General features: G+C 38.9%; 1 protein-coding gene across 2 annotated transcripts in view; it reads left to right on the top strand.

Annotated features, from left to right (window-relative positions):
* NBAS (NBAS subunit of NRZ tethering complex) overlaps nucleotides 1-22,924 on the top strand; it is a 356,127-nt gene that overhangs the window by 117,729 nt on the left and 215,474 nt on the right. For both annotated transcript variants that reach the window (XM_054023471.1, XM_054023470.1), the window contains exons 30-32: nucleotides 1,271-1,500; nucleotides 9,524-9,636; nucleotides 14,737-14,850. In XM_054023471.1, coding sequence (XP_053879446.1) covers nucleotides 1,271-1,500; nucleotides 9,524-9,636; nucleotides 14,737-14,850 — 457 coding nt within the window. The remainder of the gene's footprint in view (nucleotides 1-1,270; nucleotides 1,501-9,523; nucleotides 9,637-14,736; nucleotides 14,851-22,924) is intronic.

Below are 22,924 nucleotides of genomic sequence, written 5' to 3'. Positions count from 1 at the left end.
CGGATTATGAAATCTCCTCTCCCCGTGAAATCCTTCTGTGCTGCCTTCAGAACTTGGTGGCTGGAGAGTGGTGGCTGCTGGCTGGGCACCCATCTCTGAAGGCTGCGCTCTTGTTAGTAGCAGCGCAGAAATCAGGGTGGCATGGTATTAGGTGTGTGTGTGTGTGTGTCGTAATAGCCTGCAATATTTTGAGAGGGGGTCCCAGCAAAAAAAGAACCCCTGATTTAGCAGACTCCCTTATCCAGGGAGGCTTACAAGCCTAATAGTAGTACAGTACAATACTTGTATATTTACTGTCTGAACACATCCGTGAACTTTGCTGTTTATGCCATGACCAACCTGCGAAAAATGTGCGATTTCTCCGCAATTTAATTAGACCTCTAGTTATGTTTCTTCAGGAGCAGATGATGAGGGAGGAGTCAGTAAAACTGCAGCAAAAGCACAGGGATCAGACTTCAGCATGTGCTTAGCTTTACACACTTCAAGTGGACTTCAATGGGACTGCTTACAGTGTGTAAAATTAAGCACTTATGTAAATCTTGATGGTATTAGGTGTTGGTTTTGTGGTATTGCTTAGCAGCAAACTATTTGTTTTTAATTTCCATCCAAAGCATGTGTTTGTTCAATTTCAAATTTGCAGCAAACATAATTAATCTATTAGGAGGTAGAAGTGGCCCTTTTTGAGGCTTGAGTTTTTAGTTTATAAATGTGCATGCATATTGTTACACAAATGTCTAAATATTATCTATACACAACACTATTAATAAAAATATTAATTAAATATTAATTAAGGTATAGAAATTTATCCTTCTAGTTTTTAAGCCCCATCTATAAAAACAAATAAAAAAATAATCACCTCAAAAATTCTGCCTCTAGTGTGGGTCAATGCATGTATAATATTTTGTAATTGCAAAATGCTATCTTTTTTTTAATTTTTTTTAAATTAATGTTGTTGAGTTTCACTAAAGGTTTTATTTTGAAGTTAACAATTACTATGGTAGCAGAACTAAATTTGTACTGCAATTAAAAAAGAAAAAGAGAGAGATGGGGATAATTGTCCTAATTCTGCTTTTGTGGTTAAAATTATTTATGCAAATATTAATCCTGGAATCATTTTTCAGATACATCTTAAATTAATTTTCTCCCAACATATTACAAAGAGCCATTATGTTCAGATGGCTTGGTCCCACAGAAAACTATACACTTTTTTTTTTTTTTTTTTTTTTTTAGTTGAAGCTACTGTAACAACTTTACCCATCTTACTTTGCAGATATTTACAGAAAGCCTTCTGTGTTCAAGCCATCTAGAAAATATACACCTAGCTGGGGAAATGATGCATTGCAGTGTTTGGTCAGTGGATCCACCAGTTGGTGTTGCGTCAAAAGGAAAACCACGGTATAGAGTTAACTATGAGAAAAGCATCAAACTGGTTTTGGCTGCTGGCAGAGAATACTTCAATTCTTCTACCAGTCTGACTGATAGCTGCATGGATTTGGCCAGGTATAGTAAAACACATTCTCTCTCTCTCTCTCTCTTCAATATTCTTTACCTTTTGATTCCTGAGGTGGGGAGGGATAGCTCAGTGGTTTGAGCATTGGCCTGCTAAACCCAGGGCTGTGAGTTCAATCCTTGAGGGGGCCACTTGGGGGATCTGGGGCAAAATCAGCACTTGGTCCTGCTAGTGAAGGCAGGGGGCTGGACTCGATGACCTTTCAAGTTCCCTTCCAGTTCTAGGAGATGGGATATCTCCATTAATTATTATTTATTATTATTATTTTAAATGTAGTAGATGATGAATTTGACTGAAAAAGAGCTTTGGCCAGATTCCCCTCTACATTCTGTCCCCTTGTGCAAAGCAAGTAGGGGATAAAAACGCTGTAACCACAGTTTCTCTGAGGAGCCCGCCCCCACTTCCTTTGCAACCCCTTAGAACCATGGATTCCTACGTCACATCTAGCATTACAAGAGATGCCATAAGTAAGACTGTAATGGAGAGAGTTTGTGGAGAAGAATAATGCAATACCATTAAATGTTTGTGTGACGAACTGGTCTTTGTTCTTGTTTAATGTGGTCTTTGCTGAGTGGGGAGTGTTGGCTGGGAATGCAGGGGAGTGTGGCTAGGATGGTCTGCATTGGGGGATGGGAGACTGGCCTTGAGGGAGAATACCTGAGCATGTAACATGAGAACCCAGGAAGGGGTTAGAGACCAGGTGACACCTTTGCCCAGGAAACTGAACAAAGTCTGGGGGGAGAGTTTCAGGAGCTGGCTGGTAATGAAGGGAGCCCAGACGGGGCTCTGACCTCCCAAGGGGGGCTGTGGTGCCCTGGGACCCCAAGATGCACCTAATTGGGGGGAGAGGGGGGTTCTGTTGTCTGTGCCTGCAAGACCTGTCTTGGACTGTAGTCCTGTCGTCTAAATAAACCTTCTCCTTTACTGGCTGGCTGAGAGTCATGGTGAATCGCAGGAAGCCAGGGGTGCAGGGCCTTGTGTTCCTCCGTGACAGTTTGGATTTTTTTTTAATGTGAGTTTCTCCAGGATGAGATGGAGATGCATGTACTTTCTTCTGATTCAACTTTGAAGACGTGAAAGTACAGGAGGCTGTCTGGCTGGGATAAGTTGCTTTCTGTTGCACAGCTTCTCACCTCATTGATTCCTAATGGGCTAATCCTCCCCACGTATGGAATTTGGAGGCGGTTCAATGCTGTTGCAGGAGGCTCCACTCTCTCACTGCCCGTCACCTCAGTCTACCAGCCTATCTGCCTCTGGCAGTGAAACAGGGTGGCAGTTCATTTCTCTTGACCATTTTATTTTAAACTTTATTTTTATTCGTTTTTGTGCAGTTGCAACTTATGATCCTCCTCTTCCCCTACATTGGGTAAATAGCAGTATGGTGGTTTCAACCACCTGGATCTGCTGTTGCAGAGCCCCTCTGCCAGATCCCTCTGACCCCACTAGGGCATGGAAGGGCTCTCCCACAAACATCTAAGCCATGCTCTCTATGTGAGGCAGCACTTACAGGCTCTACGAAGGGGGAATAATACCCTGCCTGTTCGCAGATGGCCAAACCTTGCACTGCCAGGCCACAGGGCTCAGAGTTAGACTGACATGTCGGGTCCCCACCCTGCTCCAATGAACTGTGGCTCCAACACAGAAAAGCCCAATCAGGAGCTTCTGGGTATATGGGGAGAAAGTCTGAGGAGGAGGAAACTATCCAGCTAGCTCAGGGCGTAAGTCCTGCAACAGAGCTGGGCGGGAGGGGGAAAAAGCCTGAAAGGATCCAAAGTCCCCCCCATCCCAGATACTGAAGTGGGTCCTCTGCTCCTTGGGGAAAGAAGCTCCCATTCCTCCCACTGTGAACTGGGGGATTTTCGTGATATTCCGGGGTAAGTCCTATAAATCCCAGAGACTTGAGTCCCAAAGATGCAAAAGCAAGTATCCTTTGCAAGACACAGAACCATGCACTTGACGTAATGCAAAATTAGGCGTCATTCTGAGATCACATCCAAATGCCCCTTTCTGGGCAGGTAAGCACAAACAACATGCTGCAAGACAAAAAAGTTCGCTCTAGACTTTTGCATACAAGTATATATGGAACACAAATTTTCTAAAATCTTATGGTACACATTCTTTAGTTCATTTCAACCCTCATAAACGTGTTAATCTTTAAAAAGCCACATTGAATTGGACCAGTGCTCCATCATCTCTGGTATCCTGTCTGTGATAGTGACTGGTACCAGCTGCTTCAATAGAAGGTTCAAGAAACCATGTAGAGGGTTATTATGATACTCACAGAGGAAGTCTCTTCCTACCTCCCATTAAAGGTTGGCTTATGATTGAGGCATGAGTGTTTATATCCATTCCAAAATTAAGGAATAGCAAGACGTCAAAGCTTCTCCGTTACGATGGAAAAAAATGTCCTGGACAGTGAAGAATCTGTTGCCTTTCAAGACAGTTCACCTAAAGGATACAAAAGGGGAAAGTTGAAGTCATCCTAGTCCTCCAATGGACTTACTAGGTATCTAAGGACTTCACATTGCACCTGAAGAATATACCTGATCTCTTAAAGCTGGGGGATGCATCTTTCATCCGGACCTGAAACACCTACAGTTAACACCCTGGCCATCAGAAAAGAAGTGTAGTTCAGTAGAGATTGTCCATTAACTTCTGATACAATTTGATATCCAGACAGAACTCAACCAGGGTATTTCATTTATTGATCTGGTCAAATTTATGTTTCTGGTGTGAGGGGAAATGGAAACCTTTGTTTGTGCAGTGCCCAGCACAAATGGACCCTGACCTTTAGATGCTGTTATCATAATCATAATCATACTAATACAAATAACCAGAATAATTACTTCAGTTTCAGTCAAATCAACATATATTTAAAAATGTAAAAAACAAAACAAAACCCAAATAACAAAAAACACAACTTGTGCTTAAAATTAGGCCTATGTTCAGCATCTTGCAGTTCCTATGTGACCAAGTCACTTGTCCTCTCCATGTTACCTGCACAATTTGGGGCTCCCAACCCCATCCCAGGGCCAAGTGGCCCTCTGTGGGCTAACTGGACCTTGTCCCAGTGACAGAGCCTTTGTCACATGGTAGATATTCTTAAACATGTACATATATTCATTAGCAATTAACAATCAACAGAATACACATGCCAAGCATCTAATGTTCAACTCTCCCAATAAAGCAGACGGAGTCTCCCGATGGCCAATCAGGATCCGATCTTGTCCGTGGCTCCATCTTCTACACAATCTAGTCATGCAGGGGTTAAAAAATCCTAGCAGCTTTGGTCTTGAGCTGTATCCCAGAGTTAAGTTCCAATGAGCTTGTTCTCTGACCCTCATTATATAGTTAAAATGAGGATTTCTTTTATCTATGCCTTAACCAGTTATTTTACTTAAATTGTAGTTATGCAAAAAAACCCACTAACTATACAGAGCTCTACATGCTTAAGACCACCTACTCATTAGCTTTTGTATTTTTCACAGTTAGTAATAACTTCTCAAGAACTACGTATCTTTACGCCTCATTAGTGGGATATACACTTGCAACAACAAAACCTCCTATTTTTTATTATCAGGAAGAAGCTACAGAAACTCAAGGTTAGCTTGTCCATTCGCTCCCTATTCTCAGGACTTTGTGAATATATATCTATCCCTGTTAGTAATGGTGCAGCTGATACTTTTCTATCTGCCTACGTCAAGGTGAATTCTCCTGACTCTATAGTTTTTTGTTTTCAACTTATGGTGGGTGCTGGTTATGTTAAGTCCATACACAAGATGGCTGTGAGTCAAATCCAGGCTCTCATTACATTCTGGGCTTCAGTTTCTGATCTATAAAGGGGGAGTATCAGAGTAGCAGCCGTGTTAGTCTGTATCCGCAAAAAGAACAGGAGTACTTGTGGCACCTTAGAGACTAACAAAAGACATCATCTTCCTTTCCAAATGCAAGCAGATGGACATCATACCAAAAGGACTAAAGGTAATAAATTTGTTAGTCTCTAACAAGTACTCCTGTTCCTTTTTTAAAGGGGGAGTAGTTATCCAACCTCTACTATTGGGTGTTCTGAGGTTTACCTCAGTAATTTTTGGAAAGTGCTGTGAGAGTCTTAAACAGAGGATATAAAAGTGCGTATACCTGTTTTGTTTTGGTCAAGTAGCCATAACTGCTGCGTATCATCCTGATAGGCATTCTCTCATTGTTTCCTTGTACTCCTCCTGTCCATATGTCTGTCTCTGTCTGTCTCTCTCTCTCTGGTCTCGTATCTGTAAACTCTTTGTGGTGGGATCCATCTCTTTGTTCTGTAGTGGTAAAGCACCTAGCACAGTGGAGCCCTGATCGTCTGGATTCTACCACAATGCACAAAACAAGTAATAATTTTCTCTTCAGTATTTCAATCCCATTTCCTTTTCTTTCCTTCTTTATTTCCCTTTTTTCAATGCAGCTGCCTCACTGCACTTCATCCCTTTCTTTTTAGGAACAATTTTTTTTTCTCTCAAAGAAATAGAGATGTCCCCTGCATCACAAGATAATTATATCTAACATGGGAGATTATTTCACTGAAATGTTAAATATAAAAGTGTTTTAATGGTTCTCATCTATGGGGTACATGTAGATAGGTAAAGGAACCTGATGTTTCCTACTTTGAAAACAAATAATAGAATCATTAAAGATTAGGGTTGGAAGACCTCAGGAGGTCCAACTCCCTGCACAAACCAGGACCAACCCCAACTATGGTTTATGGCTTGGCTTATCCTGAATATTAATTTTATATAAAAACGTCTTCATTTATCTGGGTGTTTCCTTATTATTTAAGAATTTTCTATTCCATTTAAGTTATTATGTAAGTATACATTAATTCAAACTAATTTCCTTCTTCCTCCATAAGATAGAATCAACAAAACTTTTTTTTTTTAACTTAATTACATCTGAGTGGATAAACCAAATTATGAGGAAAAATATTAAATAAGTTAGTTTTTTTTCAAAGGCACAGAATTCATGTTGGCCTATAAAAATAATTCTGTGTGTTCCTTATCAGTTTTTGCAGAGATCTCCAAAAAACAACTTCTAATTGCATAATTCAGGTGCTACAGTTGAACAGTTAATAACTGATTCACTTTCTTGATATTAAGAAGTTTTATTCTTTTTAGTGGAACATTTGCTATTACTGAACTGTATAGCTCGGCAAACCATGCATTTATTCTCATGAATAATTAGGGCCACCGCTAACTAATTGGGTTTCTCCATGACTGAACTGGAAAAAAGTGGTAAAAGTGACTGAAAATGCAGTTCTGATTCCCCAACCCACCTTTTTTCTATTTTAGAAGTGGTAGACTGATGTTCATTCAGACTAACTTAGAAGTTAAATTCTCAAATATGGCATAAAACCCAGAATCTTGGCTGGTCTTTATATACAAGTACAGTCAAATAACCACAACAAAGAGTGGGCCTATGGGTATGCTTCTCTCTCTTTCTTTTCCTAACCCAATCAGAGACCGCTGATGGCATTCTAGGGAAGGACTTCTAGGGGGAGGCATTGTCTCTACATTTTAGTATGTGTGATGCACTCTCTCCAATCCCATACAGATTTTTTCTGTTACCCATGTGAGCGAGGAGGTGAACTTCTACATGTGGGGTGAAGACTGCCAGATGTTTTGGTTTATGTTAATTTAGCTTTGGTTGTGTTCATATTCACCTATTTGAGGGCAATTATACTTCTGTGTTTGCAGCCATACTTTGATCGTAAATATAGATTTTTGTATAAATTTGGATTATTTAAAACTAAAAAAAGCATGCAGAGGAGACATTTCATAGAAGATACATTGATTCCCTTCAGTAATGTGAGCCTTGAGCATCTATTTTGTCTGTTTGTCCCACTAAGATCTCTCCACTTTCTTCAGCACTGTATACATGGAGTATATGCCTTGATTTAATCCTTAAGGCCATTGCCCTCCTTCTTCAAATCCCTCCTCCAGACCCACTTTGGTTGTGTCCCTTACATGAAACAGCTCAGCAACTATGGCTAAATTGTGTAGCAGTTGAAGACATCAGATTTTATTTACTAGATAATGACTTGGAATAGTTGGGAGCCATCAAATTGTGCAATGCCTAGCCTGCGTAATATTGAATTAGCTGCCCCTCCCCCCCTTTTGACCACATTAATTTTAAACTTTATTCGATTATAAACGCTTTGGGGCAGGGCCCATGTCTGTATATTTTGAAGACTTTAAATTGAACCATAGGCTTTGTGCTGACTTTTGCACCCCACACCATAATGATCAGACTGGTGCATTCTTAAAATCGATTGATTGCTTGTCACATTTCTGAGATACCAAGGTTACTAGATACACTGCAGAAATATTAATGGATTCACGCTAAAACGTATATATAAACATTTGTCATTTACATATGCATTCAGTAATCTAAATGCACATGCTGTATCTAATTATTAAAATCTCCTCAATGGGGATTTATGTGCCTGTAGAGAGGGCAGAATGTTGCAGATTAAACCTGCCATGTGTGTATAACAGTGACTGTTCCCCATGCTAACTAGTCATGGATTTTTAAGCAGTATTTTCCTCCTCAGAAAGTAGTAATGATGATCAGACTTAGCTATGGCTACACTTTAACTGCTACAGCGGCACATCCACATCACTGTAGCACTTTAGATGGGAGGGTTCTCCTGTCACTGTCGTTCATCCATCTCCCCAAGAGGCAGTAGCTAGGTCAATGGAAGAATTCTTCTGTTGACCTAGCACTGTCTACACTGGAGTTAGTAACTACGTTGCTCAGGGGTATGGATTTTTCACATACTTGAGCGATGCAACTGGGTTGACTTAACTCTTTACTGTAGATCTAAGTCACAATTGAAAGGGTTTTTTCCAATTAAATTCTAAATGGTTATGCTTGTAGTCTGAATAGTTACATAGGTGGACACAAACATGTGACTTGGACTAGATTTTCAGAAGTGTTCAACACACAACAGCTCCTATTAGGCACCTAAATAAGGAGGTAAGATTTTCAAAAGTGCCCAGCTCTCTTTGAGAACAGAGAGAGCTAAAGGGTGGCAAGCACTTCAGAAAATCTAGGCCCACTTGTATGTGCTGAATCTTCTTGAAAATCTGACTCTTCAGTTATTAACAAAGCTAGCTCACATCTATCACAATTGCATCCTTTTAACTTGATACCTTCTTTCCCTCTCAGATGATATTACCAATATTCCATATATATGAAGATGTCCACGTGGCAAATTGCATAGGCATGTGATAGAATACACAGGTTCTTGATGCCTCCTTCACTGTGCACGATATAAGATGAAAGGTTGTTTTAAAGACGATAATAATTTTTTGATGCATTTTACTACTTGAGAAATAGTATGTAGTCATGCATTAAACACTTATTCGTACTTGGTACAATGTCAGCAATTTTAATCTATCATTTCTGATTATTCAGGTTTTTTTTTTTTTTTTTTTAACACAAAACATTGCTAGATTAACTTCCTGGAGTCCCTGGAAGGGTTGTGTTTGTGTAATTTTTCCTCAAGCTTTTTGACATTGTGTGCTATTTTTGGCAAAGCTTAAAAGCAGCAGCGGTGCACGGAAGTGTGCCCCTAAATACTGCATTAAATGTTTCAATAAATTTAAATGTCTCAATGTCTATGTTTCATTCAATGTGCTCAAGTCCTAATTTTCCCCCCTAATTTAGGTGTTTAGTGTCTTAATTTAGGTCATTAGTATCACGGGTCACCCAGCTAAGATATTTGGTAACTAGTATGTGCTTCTGGGTGTCACAGACCATTAGTCAGCTAACGGTGAAATCATGTAAAACTTTGTCACATGATGGAGTTTCTGTTAAAAGTTTGACAATCAAAAAGTATAATAAATCACTGTTGTATTGCACTTGACTTTTCTGTCAAATATAGAAAGTTTTATTTTTATATATATACTATATATATAAAGTAACTTGTTTGAATTTTTTACAGAAGTTTGTAATGTTCTTTTTCTGTTTATTTAGGTGCTGTTTACAACTTATTGTTGACTGCCCCAGTGCTATCCAAGAGGAGCTAGATCTCATTCGTGCTCTTAGCTATCTTGAAGAATTTGGTCTGACAATCTTGCCATTACAAGGTACAATGTATTACTTATATCCCTTATGTAATTGCTTGGTGGAACATGACCCACAGTTCATTAGCTGAAATTGTGCATATCTTTAACATGAGTAATCCCAGTGAAGTTAATAAGACTCCATATGTACATACATTTTACTCTTGTGCATAAGTGCTTTGCTGCGTAAGAGTCTTAATATGCTTTCAGTTTGTAAAAGCACTTTGGGAATCCTTTGAGAGGGAAAGACACTGTTTAAATGTAATCTGTTTTCATGAAACTATTTTGAAAAAGTGAGAATCTTGATCATCATTCCACTGACTGCAGTGGAAAGTTCACCTCTGAAATGATGCCCAGAATATTCATACAACATTAATTACCTCGAAAACAACCTTTGAGAGTCCTTTTTTTTTCTTATTCTGCAGGGAGTTGCTGTTGAAAAAAGAATAATTTTCTTTCTTAAGCAGATTGCTGTATGGTTTCATATATTCCTATAAAACAAATTGACAGTGAAGGTCAACATTTGCAGTAGATTTCCTTTGGAGAACTCTTGATTTAAAATTGTAAATAGTTTTTTTGTGTTTCCCATTTTTTTTAAAGTGGTGTGGAGTTTGCTTTTGTTTTTCCATTGCGAATATTTTTTTAAAAGCTAAATGAAATGGATATGTTTCCATAGGAAAAGCATAAGAACTTCCTATGGCACAGGGTTGAAGGATAAAAAGGCTAGTTGCTAAACATTTCTGTATTCTGCAGTTGAATTCTTCTTCTTCAAGGTGAATTTATTTATTTCGTTCAGATTATAAAGGACCTTTCAGTGATATGCACGGTTCTCTTTTGCCTGTTTCACTTACTAAAACAGAATAATTAAAAAAAAATTGTATTGGAATATAGTTTTAATATCACCTGTAACATATCCAATTTGCCATAATTACTGTATGTGAAATGAAGCCTGTCATTTTTAATGGTACTGCTTTATCCTTCTCTCTTCAAAATCTTTCGGATAAATTAATCTAGTAAAGGAATAAAAATCAGTTTTAAAGTTTTCATACAGCTGCAAGAAGTTTATCCAAGCTAGATGTTATCGTACAGTAATTGAAATATTTTAAAGATGACATTAAAATAGCATTAAGAGTGAGACAGTATTTAGTGCATAAAGGGAAGGAAAGAATTAAAGTTGTGGGTTTACATTCTTAGTGTACTCCATGCTTGGGAATTGCAGTATACTTTATCAGAACCTCTCAGAACAGTGGAGAGAGGAACACACACACACACACACACCACCCCCCAGCTCCCTCCTCCCTTCCCTCCCAATCCTGTGCAGTATCATCTTGCTCAGTAGGATGTTAGTGTGCTCTCACAACCTTTCTCAGAATTTCTCTGTGGCTATGAGCCTAACCTTTAGAGTTATTTTACTTATACCGTTTTGTCTTTTAATTTCATTAGCTTGGCTTTTTTTAATACTAACTCCAGGTCTTGTGTTTCCCCCGTCCCAACTGAACAGTCATCTCTAGTTAATTGCCAAAATGTGTATGAGTCTTGCAGTATATTTTATATATATTAAAATAGTTGATCATATCTGTACTTCTGGATGTCATCTTCCTCCTCAAATAATCTTACCAAATTTCATTTCCTCTCTCCATATCAGATCTTCTTGAGACAATGGCTCCTGACTCTGCTTTCATCCATAAAGATTTCTTTATTTTTTCACCTCTTTTTTTCTTTTTCCGCTGTGCCTCTTTTAGTTTAGTTTCTTTTCCATGTTTTCATTATTAGTTTCCCAATCATCTCTTTCAGTTTGTTTTTCTCTAGCTTTTGTTACATCTTCTTTTCTTTTAATACCTTTCTCAGTCTTTGTCTTCTGTTCCCACTAATCATTCATGTCCACCTTTGCTTGCCCATACTCTTTAAACTGAGTTTAGATGACCTTGAACTAATGAAAACTAACTAAATTGATCAAGTCCCCAAAGGTCACATTTGGGACCATCTTAGCCCTTCAAGAGTTTGACAGGAGATTTTTAGTGTTGCATGATGCCATAGATTGAAAAAAGTCTATCTTAAATGCAAGACCCTTCGTCTAATACTAGCTTGCAAAATACTCATGATACTTTATCATCCCAGCTTAAAAAATATTAGTTGCCTGATTTTTTTATTATTTTGTTTTGTTTTTTAAATACTGGGGTAAGTGAGCTAGTAGAATTTTGCAAGGCTCTATTAAAGGTATCCCAAAGGAAATATACTGGGAGCAGAAGTAGTAAATGATTTTGTAGTGTAGAAGCTGCCTGAACAGCATTCTATCATCGTGTGCCAAGAAACACTCTTTCCAGCCTACCTGCCCTGGAGGGTGGTTCAAATGTTTAAAAACATTTACAGATATCCTTGTTGTGGTTCTAAAATGCTAACTTTAAGACATTATTTAGTTTGATTATCCATCCATCCGGCTGTACCACAAATTTGGACCAAATAAAAGTGTGTGTGTGGTGTTTTTTTTTGTTTGTTTGTTTAATCCCACCTGTCCTTTGTTAGAATATTCATCCACCACCTATTGCTATAGTAGCTGAGTGCATCTTATGAATCACAGAATCATAGAAGATTAGAGTTGGAAGAGACCTCAGGAGGTCATCTAGTCCAACCTCCTGCTCAAAGCAGGACCAACTCCAGCTAAATCATCCCAGCCAGGGCTTTGTCAAGCCAGGCCTTAAAAACCTCTAAGGATGAAGATTCCACCACCTCCCTAGGTAACCCATTCCAGTGCTTCACCAACCTCCTAGTGAAATAGTGTTTCCTAATATCCAACCTAGATCTCCCCCACTGCAACTTGAGAACCTTGCTCCTTGTTCTGTCATCTGTCACCACTGAGAACAGCCTAGCTCCATCCTCTTTGACCTCCTGAGGTCTCTTCCAACCCTAATCTTCTATGATTCTTTGGACCCCTCCCCCCCTTCAGGTATAGAATCATATAATATCAGGGTTGGAAGGGACCTCAGGAGGTCATCTAGTCCAACCCCCTGCTCAAAGCAGGACCAATCCCAGGTACTTGAAGGCTGCTATCAAATCCCCCCTCATTCTTCCCTTCTGCAGACTAAATAAGCCCAGTTCCCTCAACCTCTCCTCATAAGTCATGTGCCCCAGCTCCCTAATCATTTTCGTTGCCTTCCGCTGGATTCTCTCCAATTTGTCCACATCTTTTCTGTAGTGGTGGGCCCAAAACTGAGCACAATACTCCAGATGAGTTTGCTTTAAAGAAGAAGAAAAAAAAAATCCCTCCTGTCTTCCTTCCCTGCCAACAAGAAGTAGGATTGGGGCCCTCGTCTGTTCTCCCTTCTTTAATGAATCAGTTTCTACATTATTTGAACATGACTGGGCAGTAAGGATTGAGAGCCACTGAGAGGAGGATTGAGAGCTTCCAAAGTTCCTGCCTTGACTCTTGTGCTGATCTGGCCAGTATTAACAGTCGTTCACTTTAACGAGCTATACAACTCACCCTTGTTTTTTATCTCCTCAGTCTCAAGAAGACTAACATATTTTACAAATGCAGTCTTGTGTTCAGCTCGAGTCCCTGATATATACATAAAACATAAAAATAACCTTGTTGAATTTATTTGTATGAGAAACAAAATTGCCCTTCTGAATTAATGGCTTTAAAAATTAATGACATGATTATAAAGCTTTTAGGACTTTTAAATATTGTATGTGAAAATTGCTTAAAAACTTTTTTACACTTTTAGGGTAGAGGGCCAAGTTCAAACATTAAGTTCTTAATTTTGTGTTTTTTTTTTTTTTTTTTTCTTTACTCTGAAGGGGTGCTGTTTACCATGTTTCAATCTTAAAAAGGGACTCCTTGTATCTTTTAAACTTTATTTGGTAGTTCCATTTAGATTAAGGATGTGATCCTTCTTTCAGTTATACTGTTGTACATCAAGGCTAATTATTGAAGTGAGTAGGGTTACACCAGTGTAGAACTGGTGTAAATTATTGCCTATTCAGGCCCATAAATCCATTAGTTTTTACCTCTAAGTTCTGGGCTAAATTCTGTTCTGTTATGTCAGTGTAATATTTTAATGCAAGTTGAGTTAGTTACAATTTGTACTGGTGTATAGGCAGTTCAATTAAAATCTTGGGGTGTGATTTTACCAAAATAGTCAGCGTTGACCAAATTGCACTTAAGTAAGTGGTAGAACTCCAAAGTTAGGCCAATAATGAATACCTCTGAAAGTCCCCATCTTTGATATTTATGAAACTACAATATTGGCTTGGTGTGTGGTATTACTTTTAATTAGAATGAGAAATACTCTGGTAAATGTAACTGGTGCAATCAGTAAATGCAAAGATTTTAATGGTGCCCACTAATGTGTTGTGTTACAGAATCTACAAAAAAAATCTGTACTTTTGTTATGTTTCTTGTCTTAAATCTTTACTCTGCTTGACTTTTAGAAGTTTACCATTTAATTTCCAGAGGCCCCTTATGAAATTTGCAATACATGGCTGCTTTTATGTTGTTCTTATTGATATGTCTGTCTGATGGAGATTTTTCTAATATAAATATAATATGCTAATATTGATTTTTTTCCCCTGCATATATTAATTTCCTGCTCATTTAATTTAGAATTAAGTAGGGAAGTTTGATGGCTAGTACTCTGTATGTTCTCTTCATAGCTTGTCCAGTAATATGAAACAGACGCATTTTTTAGAGTGGGAAGCTTGCTCAAAACAATTTTGAAGGTCAATACTGCTATAAAAATATACATTTTAGTTTTATATTACAGTGTATAGTTTATATAAAACTATAAAATTTCATTGTGTTAAACACTTTATAGACTATCAGCATTAAAATATGCAATGTAGTAATTGTTTGCAATTCCTGTTAAAATGTGCCTCTGAAGTCCTAATGTAAATTGCAAGTTTTTCAGGACAGGGGAGATGTATTTTATGTGTTTGTGAAGGACCTTCTGCACAGATAGTCCTCATTAAATTAAAACAAATAATTATACTACCTTAGAAAACGGGGTGTTTTGTTTATGCGGCATGAGTAAGTGTGCCTGCATTTAAAAAAAAGTTATACATATAAATTAGAGAAAGTTTGTGCATATAATCTCCCTTTAACATATTATATTTTCTTTTAAACAGTGCGTTTATGTTCTGATCGACTCAGCCTCATCAAGGACTGTATTGCTCAGTTGCCCACAAACTACAAACAGTCTGCCAAGCTCCTGGGACTTGCAGATTTACTGAGAGTTGCAGGTAAACTGTTGTAAATGTTAAACTGCAATGCAAGATATGTGTTATGCTCAAGGGCATTTGAGTTAATCATCAGGATGTACTCAAGGATGTCACTAAAATGTCCTCTGGAGGAGCAGTCTTCAAGGAAGACTGACCTATTTTACAGGTGATCTTGTATTCAGCTGTTGCGACCTTCTTTAATACATAAAATTTAACAACAGTCCTGTTCATGTAAGAGAAGAAAAGTTGTGTGTCACGTAAACTTCAGTGTAACAACGTGATTTATCTACAGTTGACTTAGCATATTTTTATGCTGAAGGTAATGTTTTAGGACTGAATGCTTATTTAAGGTGTTGAACGTCTTGCAGGATTGGACCTGTTCCATATTGAATTTTCTGCTTTTTCCGAAAAGGAAGGCAGTGAATTTGGCATGTTCCCCCAGACTTCTCTGCTGAAGTGTTTTCAACACTCTAATTATGTTTAATGCTAATAATACCTAGAATTTCTATATAACTCTTTTCACGCATAGCTCAATATAGGTGTTGCTATTGGTATTTTGGAGGCATCACTAGAGATTCTATGGTTAGAACTGTGTTGAAGTTTTGGGTGTTGGTTGGGAAAACTAATCTTCCTCCCTGGCTACCATATACATCTTGCCTCCCACCCCCTAAACCAAATCACTGATTTTCCTTTTTCATGTCCGTATTACCTCTTGCATATAGTTTATGCTAAATACTTGTTTAGTTTCTGTTTATGTTTACAAGGGTATTGGTGTGCATAAAACATATTTTCTCCAGACTTTGAATGTGAGGCGTGTGACCAGCATGTGTTCTGAGATGGCTTACATAAAGTCTCATGCATCTTGTTGACTTTCTTTATCACTAATGTCTGTATACTAATGCGAGAAGTATGGGGAATAAGTAGAATGAACTTGAAATGCTAGTAAATGAACACAACTATGACCTAGTTGCTATCACGGAGACTTGGTGGGATAATACGCATGACTGGAATATTGGCATAGAAGGGTACAGGTTGCTCAGGAAGGGCAGGCAGGGAAAAAAGGGAGGAGGTGTTGCCTTATATATTAAAAATGTACACACTTGGACTGAGGTTGAGATAGAAATAAGAGACAGACTTATTGAAAGTTTCTGGGTAAGGATAAAAGGGGTAAAAAACAAGGGTGATATCACGGTAGAGGTCTACTACAGACCACCAAACCAGGAAGAAGAGGTGGATGAGGGTTTTTTTTAAACAACTAAAAATCATCCAAAGCACAGGACTTGGTGGTGATGTGGGACTTCAACTACTTATACATCTGTTGGCAAAATAACGCAGCAAGGCACAGATTATCCAACAAGTTCCTGGAATGTATTGGAGACAATTTTTTATTTCAGAAGGTGGACAAAGCTACTAGAGGGGAGGCAGTTCTAGATTTGATTTTTACAAATAGGGAAGGAACTGGTTGAGAATTTGAAAGTGGAATGCAACTTGGGTGAAAGTGATCATGAAATGGTAGAGTTCACGATTCTAAGGAATGGTAGGAGGGAGAACAGCACAATAAAGACAATGGATTTCAAGAAGGCAGACTTTAGCTACTCAGGGACTTGGTAGGTTAAATCCTGTGGGAACCAAGTCTAAGGGGAAAAACAATTGAAGACAATTGGCCGTTTTTCAAAGAGAGATATTAAGGGCACAAGAGCAAACTATCCCACTGCGTAGGAAAGATTGGAAGTATGGCAAGAGACCACACAGGCTTAACCAGGAGATCTTCAATGATCTAAAATTCAAAAAAGAGTCGTACAAAAAGTGGGAACTCCGTCAAACTACAAAGGATGAATATAAACAAATAACACAAGTATGTAGGGACAAAATTAGAAAAGCCAAGGCACAAAATGAGATCAAACTAGCTAGAGACATAAAAGGAAACAAGAAAACATTCCACAAATACATGAGAAGCAAGAGGAAGACCAAGGACAGAGTAGGCCCGTTACTCAATGAGGGGGGGAAAGACAACAACAGAAAATGTGGAAATGGCAGAGGTGCTTAATGACTTCTTTGGTTTGGTTTTTACCAAGAAGGTTGGTGGCGATGGGACATCTAAAATAGTGAATACCGGTGAAAATGAGGTAGGATCAGAGTCTAAAATAGGGAAAGAACAAGTTAAAAATTACTTAGACAAGTTAGATGTCTTCATGTTGCCAGGGCCTGATGAAATGCATCCTAGAATACTCAAGGAGCTGACAGAGGAGATATCTGAGCCATTATAAATTTCTTTGAAAGGTCATGGAAGATGGGAAACATTCCAGAAGACTGGAAAAGGGAAAATATAGTGCCCATCTATAAAAAGGGAAATCAGGACAACCTGGGGAATTACATACCAGTAGCGTAGCTGCGGGGGTGAGGAAGCGGGGCAGCGGCCGCTCACCCACTGAGCACAAGTGGTGCCTTGTCAATTTCGTGGCGCCTTTTTAATTTTTACTCACCCGGAGGGAAGAGGGGGAGCGATTTAAAATAAAAAAAAAAAAAGGCGCCACCCGCTGCGGTGCTTTTACTCATCCGGCGGCGCTCCGGGTCTTCGGAGGCCCTTTGCCGGCGGGACCTTCACTTGCTCCGCAGGTCTTCGATGGCATTTTGGCGGTGGGTCCTTCAGTGCTGCCGAAGGCACCTGTAGCGAGTGAAGGGCCCGCTGCCGAAGACCCAGAGCGCTGCCGGGTGAGTAAAAGCGCTGCAGCGGATGGCGTCTTTTTTTTTTTTTTTTAAATCGCTCCCCCTGTTCCCTCCACCTGGCTACGCCACTGTTACAGACCAGTCAGCTTAACTTCTGAACCCAGAAAGATAATGGAGCAAATAATTAAGCAATCAGTTTGCAAACATCTAGAAGATAATAAGGTGATAAGAAACAGTCAGTATGGATTTGTCAAGAACAAATTATATCAAACCAATCTCATAGCTTTCTTTGACTGGGTAACCAGCCTTCTGGTTACAGGGGAAGTGGTAGATGTGCTATATCTTGACTTTAGTAAGGCTTTTGATACTGTCTTGCATAACCTTCCCCTAAACAAACTAGGGAAATACAACAAAATGATCTGGAAAAATTGGAGAAATGGGCTGAAGTAAATAGGATGAAATTCAATAAGGACAAATGCAAAGTATTCCACTTAGAAAGGAACAATCAGTTGCAACATACAAAATGGGAAATGACTGCCTAAGAAGGAGTACTGAGGTAAGGGATCTGGGGGTCATAGTGGATCATAAGCTCAATATGAGTCAACAATGTAATGGTGTGGCTAGAAAGCAAATATCATTCTGGGATGTATTAGCAAGAGTATTGTAAACAAGACACAAGAAGTAATTCTTCGGCTCTACTCCGCGCTGATTAGGCCTCAACTGGAGTATTGTGTCCAGTTCTGGGCGCCACATTTCAGGAAAGTTGTAGACAAATTAGAGAACGTCCAGAGAAGAGCAACAAAAATGATTAAAGGTCTAGAAAACATGACCTATGAGGGAAGATTGAAAAAATTGGGTGGTTTAGTCTGGAGAAGAGAAGACTGAGAGGGGACATGAAAACAGTACATAAAAGGTTGTTACAAGGAGGAGGGAGAAAAATTGTTCTTCTTAACCGCTGAGGATAGAGGACAAGAAACAATGGGCTTAAATTGCAGCAAGGGTGATTTTAGGTTGGACATTAGGAAAAACTTCCTAACTGTCAGAGTGGTTAAGCACTGGAATAAATTGCCTAGGGAGGTTGTGGAATCTCCATCATTGGGGATTTTTAAGAGCAGGTTGGACGAACACCTTTCAGGGATAGTCCAGATCAGGGGTCGGAAACCTTTCAGAAGTGGTGTGCCGAGTCTTCATTTATTCACTCTAATTTAAGGTTTTGCGTGCCAATAATACATTTTAACGTTTTTAGAAGGTCTCTTTCTATAAGTCTATAATATATAACTAAACTATTGTTGTATGTAAAATAAATAAGGTTTTTAAAATGTCTAAGAAGCTTTGTTTAAAATTAAATTAAAATGCAGATCTTGTCAGTTTAGTGTGATCCTTGCCCTTGCTTTTCCTTGCTGAGTTTCCCAATGTCTGGCACATATTTGGATACGTTAAGCTGCACACAGGCTTCTGAGTTAACCGACTCCGAGAGGGACAGAGGACAGATTTCATGTTTGAAAATACCTGTTCACACAGGTATGTGGATCCAAATGCTGAAAGCACTGCAAACGCAATTTTCTTCAAACAGTTAAATTTCACTGGCAGGGACATCCAGCAGGTCAAAATAGAGGCGCCATGATCCCTTTCGGTAGCTTCAAGTGCACTCCGCAGATCTCCAAACTCTGATACCCACAATTCTGAGCTTTTTAACTGAATGAGTTGCATTTTGAAACCTTTAACACCCATCCACTGAAATACAGACAAATCCAAGTCGCTTTCGTTGAACTTTTCAGGTTTAATTAGAAAAGAAAGCATTGGGCCAAATTGCTGGAAATCTTGAAATGTGTCAGAAAATTCTGATTCCAGTTCTTGCATGTACATTCCAATCTCATAAAGATCCAGAACCATTTGCCCTGCACCCTGGAGACAGAGGTTGAGTTTGTTTAGGTGAACGGTGATGTCAGTTAGAAACATGAGTTTACAGACATTTGTCATCATCCAGTTCAGGGCAGTTTTGTCCTTTTTCCGACAAAAAGGCCTTGATTGCATCAAAACAGTTTACAACGCGCATCAAAACCTTGCCACGACTTAGTCACTGAATGTTGCTCTGACATGGAATGTCATTATAAGCACTGTCCATATCTTCTAACAGTGCTTTAAACGGTCTCTGAGTCAAAGCAGACCGAGCAACAAGGAAATTCACAATTTGCGCCATTCATCACACTATTTACACTGTATTCATCACATTATTAAGCTCTGAATTAGAAATTTTAGCACAAAGGTTTTCTTGATGGATGATACAGTGAAATTTGACTGTTGGGTGGCCAATTTGATCTTCAAGTAACTTTACAAATCCCTTCTGTTTTCCGACCATGGCAGGAGCACCATCTGTTGTCACACAAAATAATTTTCTGATGTCAACTCCTCGTTCTTCAAAATGGTTTACAAAACTTTCCACTATCTTCCCGCTTTGTTGTGCCATGCAGGGTTTTTAGGCAACAAAGTTCCTCTTGGATTTCATCGGAAGCACAATATCTTGCAATAACTGCCAAATGTGGAACATTGTTTATATCCACGCTCTCATCAACTGCACTGCTCCTAAGAAAGCACATGTACCCCTCAACTTACAGTGGGGAAAAAAAATCGCGACAGACAGCATGCTCAACGTCAAATGCGGTGTGCTGTTCCATGTGGCATGATAGTGATGTAAGCAGCAAATCAGGACTTAAAAATATCCAGTACAGTGGCGCTGGAACAATTTTTAAGGTGGGGGTGCTGAGCTGTGCCCCCTTTTGCCCCTGTCTGCATCTCTCACTGCCCGAGTCTGGGGCCAGAGGGCCACAGCTGGGGGCAGTTGCAGAGCCCCGGGCCAAGCCAGGAGCAGAGTCCTGGGCTGACGGCCAGGACCCCAGGCCGGCAGTGGAGCCCCTGAACTGGTGGCCAGTACCCAGGCAGTGTGAGTGACACTGAAAATCAGCTCGCATGCTGCCTTTGGCACACGTACCATAGGTTGCCTATCCCTGATCTAGATAATACTTAGTCCTGCCTTGAGTGCGGGGGCCTGGACTTGATGACCTCTCGAGGTCCCTTCCAGTTCTGTGATTCTATGATCACCTTTTCAAAGAATACCTCATGATGCAAATGAAAATAAAATACTACATTTTATCAGTTAAATTAATAGAAATGCATCAGTCGTGAAGCATGCCATGTGATAGCACCAACCCTATTGCCCATTGTCTCGTAACATGCTCCTCCTGCCCCTTTCTCTGTTGCACTTTTAAACATTTATAATTCAAAATAATTTCTTGAATATTTACAAGTGCAGTGAGGAGCAGGGGGCATTGCATGGTGTCAGGGAAAAGATTGTGGGTGACTGAAAGTTATGGATGGCTGAACTGGATTGTGGATCCTAGGGGAGGTATAGAAGGGGTAACAGGAAGTACCATCCTGCTTTTTCAGTTTTCCTAACAATAATGTCATTTAATGATATGTTAGGGTAACCTAAACTGTATGTATTTAAAATAATTGTATGCATATGACTTTGTGAGAGTATATATGCATAGATGTACTCTCACACATATAAATAAGTAATAACCATTCCCTAGCTCATTCCAATAAATGACATGTAGATAAAATTAAATCTCTCCCTCTCCCCCTCTTTCTCCCCCCCCAAAAGTCAAGGTTACAGCACTTTTTTTTTTAACTGTATCACATTGCTTTTTCTATTGTCTACGCACTCACCTAAATGATAAGAGGAAGGAGAAGTACAACCAAAGGAATTTAGATAAAGATAAAAAAGAACATAGTGGATATTTCAGCCATTAGTAGGATTCTTTGTGCATTAATAAATGTTTTCACAGCACACCAGGCAACTCTCAGTGACTCTAGAGATAAAATCTCAAGTATAATAGTGATAGTCACTCCCAAGATAAATATGGAATTTCATGGAAATGAGTGTATTTTAAGAGGCTATCTCACTGAGCAAAACACTGTGCTTTAACAGTTGCTGTGTCTCCTGGCTGAATAAACGTACAGAACTGTGTGTTCCCATGTTGTCATTAATAGGTTCCACTTCGTAATAGCAACAAAACACTTCAAGTGGATTATTTTGTATATAAAATCATTCTGCATTTGGCTTTATACTTTTATGTCACTGGAGGTTTAATGGAGATCTTTACCGTAGACCTCAGGTATGTTTTTCTAATGAATCCATGCCTACAATTAATACCTTAATTATTAATTTATCCACATTCATTTCTCATCAGCGTTGGAACTTGGTAACGTGCTCCAAAACACAACACTTGATTTTTAAGAAAAATCAGGATTAAAAACTTTTGTCTCTTGGGGAGCTACTCATTAGAAAGGAGCCTTAATTGTGTTTAAAAAACAAAACAAAACAAAAACACGACTTGAACAGGCTTTACATTCTGTACAGGAGAGGATAACAGTATGTGTTAGCACGTCTGAAGTATTCCAGTGCATTACATTCTGAGTTTAAACATTAGTACTGTTTCAGATGGTTTTGTTATGCTATTTATACCTTTAAACACTCAGAAAAGTTGTTGGAATTTGGAAACTGTTATAAACCTAAGGTCTGGATGACTCACAAAGAATGGACTATTCACAGGATCGTATAAATTACCATAGCATATGAAACCGGTGATCCGTCTTGTCCAATCCCCTGTCAGGAACCAGCACAAACTGATTCAGAACAAGGTACAAGAAAATAGGCAGATGTAAAAAAAAAAATCTGCCTCCCTAACAAGGTCTCATCCTAATCCCTAATAGCTAGACAGTGGTTTAAGGTTGAAATATTGAGACTTTAAGTTATTTTATATCCCTTCAGGATTTTTGTTAATATTATTTGTTGTAACTGGATATTATCCATACAATGTCCAATCCTTCTTTTTTTTTTTAAATCTTGCTAAATTCTTGACCTTGATAACATTATGTGGTAATGAGTTTCACAGTCTGATTATTCAAAGCTTGGATTTAAATCTGCCATTCACTAACTCTGATGTGCCTAGATATTGCAGCATTGACTTGAATGAAAGTTGTATGCCCTTGGATTGGGCTCTGCATCTCTTTTTAAAAATATGACAGGGCAAACGAGCTTTCGGCAATTCCATATAATTTTTACATGATCACAACAGCTTTAAAAACAACTAAAATTTGCTCTTTCGCCAGGACCTCACATCAAGTTTAAAGTCAGTTGATTTTTATGATCAAATTAATAAACCCTTGCAAAACAAAAAGAACAGGAGTACTTGCGGCACCTTAGAGACTAACAAATTTATTAGAGCATAAGCTTTTGTGGGCTACTGCCCACTTCTTCAGATGCATAAGAAGAGATTTAAATAGAAAGACAGATGCAGCCTTAACTATAGTGTGTAAATAGAGCCTCTCATGAACGTATCAATTAGGTTGTAAAAGCAAGACATAT

This window comes from Malaclemys terrapin, chromosome 3 (assembly GCF_027887155.1).
Source record: "Malaclemys terrapin pileata isolate rMalTer1 chromosome 3, rMalTer1.hap1, whole genome shotgun sequence".
In the NCBI taxonomy this organism is placed as follows: Eukaryota; Metazoa; Chordata; order Testudines; family Emydidae; genus Malaclemys; species Malaclemys terrapin.
This window is presented reverse-complemented; position numbering and strand designations above follow the sequence as displayed.